At 43.9% G+C, this 7688-nt stretch overlaps 1 protein-coding gene across 2 annotated transcripts in view; it reads right to left on the reverse strand.

Annotated features, from left to right (window-relative positions):
* RASSF1 (Ras association domain family member 1) overlaps positions 1–4145 on the reverse strand; it is a 43788-nt gene extending 39643 nt beyond the window's left edge. For both annotated transcript variants that reach the window (XM_025166714.2, XM_007420666.4), the window contains exon 1: positions 3305–4145. In XM_025166714.2, coding sequence (XP_025022482.1) covers positions 3305–3635 — 331 coding nt within the window. In that variant the 5' untranslated portion in view covers positions 3636–4145. The remainder of the gene's footprint in view (positions 1–3304) is intronic.
* Positions 4146–7688: the final 3543 nt, after the last annotated feature.

Below are 7688 nucleotides of genomic sequence, written 5' to 3' on the forward strand. Positions count from 1 at the left end.
ATGAATTCAAATGCCCAGGTCTGGACTGATAACATTCCAGGAGTAAAGTAAGCTGTGGATATGGTCTCAAAGCTAATGATGAGAATTCCTGAAGTACAGGGGAAGTGTGCAAAGATTGGAGAAGAGCTAGTGTTGTTCCAAATCTTTAGGAAAAAAAGGAGGGGGGAGGCAGTGGACTCAGGAAACTATAGGCCAATCAGCTGGACATCAGTATCTGGGAAAATCCTAGAAATGATAATCAAGCAGTGAGCTTACATACATTTAGAAAGGAACAAGGTTATTGCCAGAAGCCTTGTTAATCACAGGCATGCCAGACAAATCTTACTGCTTTTCTTTTTTGACAAAGTGACTAGAGGACCAAGGAAATGTTGTGGATGTAGTGCACTTATACTTTAGTATAGCACTTGATAAAGTTGACTACAGCCTCCTTCTTGATAAAAGGGAACAAGGTGGGATGAATGGTCCCACTGCCAGATGCATTCACAGCTGGTTGAACAATCTTACCCAATGTGTGCTCCTTAATGGTTCTACATCATCATGGAGAGAAGTATCCAGTGGTGTACCCTGGAGTTTTGTCCTGGGTCCAATGCTCTTCAAAATTTTCATAAATGATTTAGATGAAGGTATAGAAGGGGGTGCTCATCAAGTCTGCAAGTTACACCAAGTTGCGGGATGGTATAGCTAACATCTCAGAAGACAGGTTCAAGGTTCAAAAGGATCTTGAAAGGGTTGAACACTGGACCCTATTCAACAAAATGCATTTCGGTGGGAAGGAATATAGGGTTCTACGCTCAGGTAGGAAAAACCAGATGCACAGGTACAAGATAGGTGGTACCTGGCTCAGCAATTTGTGAGGAAGATCTAGGATCCTGGTAGACCACAAATTAAGCATGAGGCAGCAGCATGCTGCAGCTGCCAAAGGAGCAATGCCATCTTGGGCTGCATCAATAGAGTATCAAGATCACAGGAAGTAATAGATCTGTTTTATGTTGTCTGGTCAGACTGCACCTGGAATATTCTGTCCAATTCTGGTTCCCACAATTTAGGAAGGATGCTGAGGAACTTAAAAGAATGCAGAGAAGAGTGATAAAGATGGTGGGGGCTTGGATGCTAAATCTTATGAAGAACAGTTAAAAGAACTGACTATATTTAGCCTAAAGAAGGAAAAGTGAAGGGGAGACATAACAGCAGTCATTTAATACTTGAAGGGCTGTCATGGAGAAGAGGGTGTGGATTTATTCTCCATAGTGCCCAAGGGTAGGGGAAGAACCTTTGAGTGGAAGCTTTATAGAGAGAGATTCAAAGGAGGAATTTCCTGGCCATGAGGACTATTGAGCAGTGGAACAGCCTGCCCCCTGGAGTCATGAGTATGCCATCATGGGAGGTTTTCATACAAAGTTTGAGCAGCCATTTGTCTGGGATGGTCTGGGGATTCCTGCCCTGGGTTGAGGAGTTCGACTAGAAGACCTCCAAGATTCCTTCCAACCCTATGATTCTATGAGTTCCTCCTTTGCAGCCTCTCAGATGGAAACACCTGAGCCTGCAATTCAGCTCACACACGCATGTTCATCACTAAAGTACATGCTACACCAAAGTGACAAGGTAATAGGCTCCACAGACCAGTCACATCACATCAGCAAAACCGGTATTTTTTAATGTGACTAATCCTTTAAATAATGCTATATTTGAGAGACATGCATGTGTGGATCTGATCAAATTACAGATATAAAATTGTTTTGGAAGCAAGTGATTGCAAAATTCTGGAAACTGTTTATATGTATTAGAAAAATTCAGCGTTTACCGCTGGACTTTCCACACTTTTGTTTTGCTTTGGGCTGTGCTATCTGCATCCTGTTAATGTAGAATTTGGAGAATGAATCTCAAGAAAGAGGTCATTCTTCTCACTGGAGTGCAAATGAGAGGCTGTGACATCACAATAAAGTGTTCATGGGCTATTACACTGTAACAAGTACCTGATTTCTCATCCGGTTGTTTTTACTGCCAGTAAACTGAGCTTTACTTGATAGCATAAAACAGTCTCAATTCTGTTCAAGTTTGCACAAATCATTTTCACGTTACAGACTGATCCAGTTAAAAAAAATGTACTAAAAATACATTGCTATGAATTCTCAGACTTAGACAAAGATTTGTATTTTATTAATTCACAATCATTTCTAAACAATCATTTGTAGTCGCATTATAATAATGTCATATTTTTCACTCATATGCATTGTACAGAGTGAAAAAGACATTTTTATTTTTTCCAGTGCAAGAGAATGTTGGAAAGAAATTATGTAAAGAACTTCAGAACTATTTCTATATGTCCATCAACAGGATTATTCCCCAAAACCGGACCAAATTTTGTATGAGAAACCTACAAAGAAAGATTGAGTTCAAAAATGGGCCAGAACTGGCCAGGAGTTGTGGCAAAATATTTCCCATAAAGGAAATCTCTGTGGGAGCAACAGCTGGGCAGCTGCTCAGAATGTTGCTGACTGCTGCATTCCAAGCCCTCCACGGGTTCTCTCTCCTGGTCCTACAGCAGAGGGTATCCTGCCCATCCGGTGCTTCCCAGTGCACAAATACACAAAAACACAAGGGGAGAGCAGAAACACCTGCACAGAGGCAATGTGCTTGACGGCCCCCCCATTAGACCCTTACAAACACAGACATACAAAGCAACACATCTGCACACACCCTAATTAGTGGGGGGGGGGAGTACTCTCTCACACAGAGCACATAGGCAACTTCTATGGCCACTATTGATAAAGAGATTGAAAAGAAAAAAAAATCTAATTGTATCAAGTTACAATTCAATATTCAATATTTTCAATATTGTTCAATAGTTGCTCTGGGCACCGGTCCTTTAGGAAATAAATGCACGTTTCCCCAAAACACACAGCTTTCAAGCAAACCTTGAAAATACCACTTTCAGGGGGTCTGCCATTTTGTTTTTCTTGCACAGCTCCTATGCTGTACTTTCAATGCAAGAGGTTTCTTTCTTTCTTTCTTTCTTTTATGGGGTAACCAATTTTTCCCCTGCTGAATCTGTGCCTGCCTTACTCAGTTGTTACAAGAATTCCGCCGGAAACAAGGTAACAACCTGGCGCGGTCTGCACGCAGTGGGCGCCACGGTGCTAACGCGCCCCAAACTGTTATGCTGCCAGTGGTGCCTTAATGGGCCACCTTCTGCATCCTGCACGGGGCATTCATTACCCGCTGCTCCGTTTCTCCCCGAAGCTTCTGCGAGCAGGCGCTGGGGAAAGGCCGCTCGCTCCGCGAGTAGTTAAGCGCCGGTACTCACAGATGCAGCGGAGGCGCTTTTTGTAGACGCCCCAGATGAACTCCCCGCACAGATCGCACCAGGTGGGTTGACTCTGAGTGCAGGATCTGAAGAGATGTCCCTCGCCGAGTTCCTCGGTCAACTTGGGATCGGTCTGGCCGCCCAGAAGGCGGATCTGGCGAACGCGGGTCAAGATCTCGGGCACTTTCCCGGGAGAGATCCTCAAGGCGTTGGCGCGCTCTAAGCGGACGGGGCGTTCGGCCGCGCCTCGCGAGCCGCGGGTCAGGTCCAGCTGCTCCTCCAGCCCCAGGTTCTTGAGTTCAATCATCTCCTGGTCCGCGGAACGGTTCATGGCTACCTCCTGGGCTGAGGGCGGGAGAGAAGAAAGAGCTTGGGAACCCGCGTCCAGTCCCCATCAGGGGCCGAATCGCGTTCCCATCCTCCCCCTCAGAGGTCGTCGGAATCCTTGGCTTTCTGCACGGACTTCGGTCCAGCTCTCCGCTTGCCTCCCCAGTTTTGAAGCAGCCCGAAAAATCACAGGGAGTCTTTGTCAGAGCTCAGTCAGCGGAGCCTTTTCCTCTTCTTCTCCCACCTCATTCTTCCCTTGAACAAACGGGGTGGCTTTCTGGATTTTACAGCAACGGCCTTCTTCTGCGCGCAGTCTTGGGAGGAAGGCGGTCACGTTACTTCAGGCTGTGTCTTTAAAAGTGCTGCTCAAAAACTTTTTTGCGCACAAGCAAGCGGGGAAAAGCCTCAGCTCGCCTCCTCTTTCATTCATGTCCTCTTCCCCACCAGTGGGACGGGGGGAGGGAGACGCGGGCGGCGCCTCGCCTGGGAAGCCTTGGGGCTGACGCTCCCCCTCCTCACTTCCCGCCGCGAGGCACCTCCGGAACAAGAAGTGACCGCGCCGCATAGGAATCGGCCCCGCGCAGGTTCCAGGGGACCGGCAGTCTCAGCAGCGGGGCAACTCCCCCTTGACGAGGCAGGAGGGTGGGGTAGAGGCGGAGGGGAGGAAAGAGTAATGCAGAACAGCACGGCAACTCTTAGCAGGGGGGCGGGTGGCTTTGAATTTGAGGAAAAGTCTTCAAAGGAAAACAAAAACGGTGCCGCTAGATCGCAGCTAGTCCGTGAGCTGCATCCTCCTGAAAGCTGGTTGGAAGCTGAAAGCTGCACTTCGCCGCTCATCCCGCCCTGTCTGCCCTTTCTCTGCTGCTCACTATGCTGGGTTTTGGCTCGCCCTCTGCATTTCTGCTGCTGGGTGGAAGCTGGGAACCACGGCGGCGCTTCCAACGGGTGGGGCCCGATGTCAGCTCTGGGTAGAGGGAACCAGCAGCATAGCCCTGAGAGAAGTAGGGGTGGCGCCTACTTACTGTCACAAGGCAGATTCTGTGAAAAAACTCTACTGTTGATTTGGACTTAAGCTGACAGGAGCCACCTTTCTCCTAGGACTGGCACTTTAGGCTCCAAGTTGCTAGCTAGACAGCCACCATCCTTACTTTGTGTGGAACACCCAAGAAGATCAGAGTAGATGAAATATTGCTCCATGTATGCACTCCACTTCTTCCAGGTGCAAAGGCTCTCTGAACCAGCCTTCCTTAAACTGGGGTCTTCCAAATACTTGGGATTACAACTTTCAGAATTGTCGGCTAGCCCAGTAATTGGCTACATAGCTGGAAACCATGGAACTTGTAGTTCCAACATCTGTGGACAGGTCCTGTGGATAGCAGCCTCATATGTGTGAAGTGATGAATCTCAGTGGATTCCCTGCAATCACAGGGTTTGCCTGCTTGCTTTTTATTGAGGTAAGAAACCACAAGAAATCAACATCTTTGCTCCTGTCCCTAGCACTTCCAGCCTGTAAACAAAGCTTGTCTTTGCTTAAAATAATTGCCAAAAGTGTTTTCCTTTCATGCGAGCATAATTCTCCAGTCTCTCTTCAATCTTTTATAAAAGAGTCTCTGCTGTGTATACAGATAAGATTTCCTATTGACTTCCTTCCCATTCCCCATTAAAGGTAAACTCTTCTTTGAATCAAACTCAAGTCTTAATGACTTCATTAAACATTCACATAGTTTTCTTGGTAACAGTGCCTTCTTCAGAGATGTTTTCTCAATTTCTCAGTCTAGGTCACAGTCCTGAGGTTTCCTGACTAGGTCTGATCCCACTGACTTTTTTGAGATCTCAGCTATAATAGCAGAAAAGATTAACAAGGACACTTCTGCATGAGAGGTTTGCTTCTGTTTTAGAATCAGGTAAATTAATTCAACATACCATGTGATAAAATGGATTCTGTACTATACAGCCTATTTTTAGGAAGCCGTTTGGCATTATTACAGTAAAAGCATGTTCCTGAACCCATATTTGCCATGATAAAAGTTAAACAGGCAAAGAAGAATTTTCAACATCCAAAGTTCTCCAATGCCATCCTCATACAAGACTCCTGATTTCAGAATCCTTTGGGGGAAAAGAAATATAACGTTTTGGGCCACATTTGCAGGGATGAATTAAAGCTCAAGAATCTTCTCTTTCTTTCCCATTCTCCTGTCAAACTCCACCATTTGCCTTTTGAGGGAAAACACAGACCATCCCATTTTTCTATATGAAAGCTATTGCCCCTTGTGTACTGAAAATGCAGGAAAACTTAGTCATCCTTTCCCCTTCGTATGATGGTGTATTGGTAATGCAGTTGTATAACTGGAAAAACTGAGACGGATGTAGTAATTTTAAGCCCCTTCCCAAATTGGATCAGAGTAATAAATGTGAGCACACAGAAAAAGCAAGACCATGATCATGATGAGTGCTTACTATGATACTCAGAAGCTGCAAGCAGATACCCAGTATTGTATGTGAGGAGCCTTAAACTCTTCTCCAGACTTCTTGCTTCTCATCAACACAAAAGTCTGGAATGACTACAAAAGTGACTCTTCCCATTTTAATCTCAAGCTTGGGAAAAAGAATGGATCTGTCATTATTCTGTTTTAAGTACAGAGTTTAGCCTTGTTGCCTGTTTTTGATAGATGAAATCACTCATGCTGATCTTTATTAATTACAGCTCTTGTCAGCATTCATGGCAAAAGTCTTACTGAAGATCTTGGCTAAATCCTTAAGATTGTTGTTGGTGGTTACCATAGATTCATGTTACTAAGCTTACTCTTTTTCTAAAATTATCTCCAAGTCAAAAGGAGGAAAAAGAACAAAGCTAGAATGAGTGCTGCAGGCCCTTCCGCTTGCTCCAGGGCACTGCATTTTGAACTCTTGCAAGAAATAGAATCCCATTTGAACAAATCCAAAATATTCTTGAAAAAAACTGGAAATTGTCCTATTTTTGTTGTTTCCTGGGAAGAAGCTTGTTAAATTTAGAGAGATTTCAGAAGCAGTTGTATCAATATCGTTGGTATTTATCTTTTTCCAACTTGGAAACTTAAATCTGCAGCTGCTTGTAATCCCAGGATGCAGAGAGGATTCCCATGTGCTCCCTCCCAATCCTGCATCTTTTCCTATATTTAATATAACAGCTTTTTAAATAGCTCAGTGGATACATTGATTATGATTGTGTGATGTCATAAAAGTGGCTTATTCATAATAATGGTTAGCTTTAGACTTCTGACCTTACAGACATACCAGCCAGTCGTCTTTTTGAGCATAGAACAAAGGAAAAGTTCATAGTTTCTCCCCTACTGTTGAGTTCCAGCCTCCTTAATCTGATCAACATATTCATGAGGGTAAATACATTTTCAAAACTTACGCTGTTAAAGTGTATCTGAGGAAATAATTTCAGGGACTGCTCTAAGTACAATTAGACCAAAAGATGTAAAAGGAATCTGACATTGACTTGAAATAGCCTTTTCATTTATAGATTGAGCAATTATGTAGCTTTTCTTTATTTTAAACATTTGGAAGTAGCAATTGTGCTAGGTTTGGCTGGGCTGGTATTTCCAGGTTAGTATGATTAAATTTATGCCATGGGCTTTTGTATAGCTAAAGATTTCTATTCAGTGAAGTAGCTTCTGTACTTCTCCTTGCTGAGTTTCTCTGTCTAACTCATAGGTTTCAGAACTGATTCCTTTAAAGCCATGTTTTAAAGCATTTTTCTCCACCCTCATATTCTTTAGATTTGTTGGACTATATACTGAAGCACAGGCTTTGGACAGGGATACGTGAGATTTAACAGCCAACACAGCTGGGTTAAAAGCTTCATTCTGGTTTCAGTAACCATGGGAAGAGAATTCACTGTTAAAGTTATTCTTCATTCTGGAGGGCAAACATTAAAAATCCATTCCACTTATCCATCTATCCAAGTTCTTCTATTTAATTTAGAACAACAACAACAACAATTACTACTAGTACTTTGGGGAAAAATGCCTCTAAAGCTGCAAAGCTTTATCATATTCACCATTTGAACTGT

This window comes from Python bivittatus, unplaced genomic scaffold (assembly GCF_059951505.1).
Source record: "Python bivittatus isolate LINGU-HERP-01145 unplaced genomic scaffold, Pbiv_v1 ctg000080_np1212, whole genome shotgun sequence".
Taxonomy (NCBI): domain Eukaryota; kingdom Metazoa; phylum Chordata; class Lepidosauria; order Squamata; family Pythonidae; genus Python; species Python bivittatus.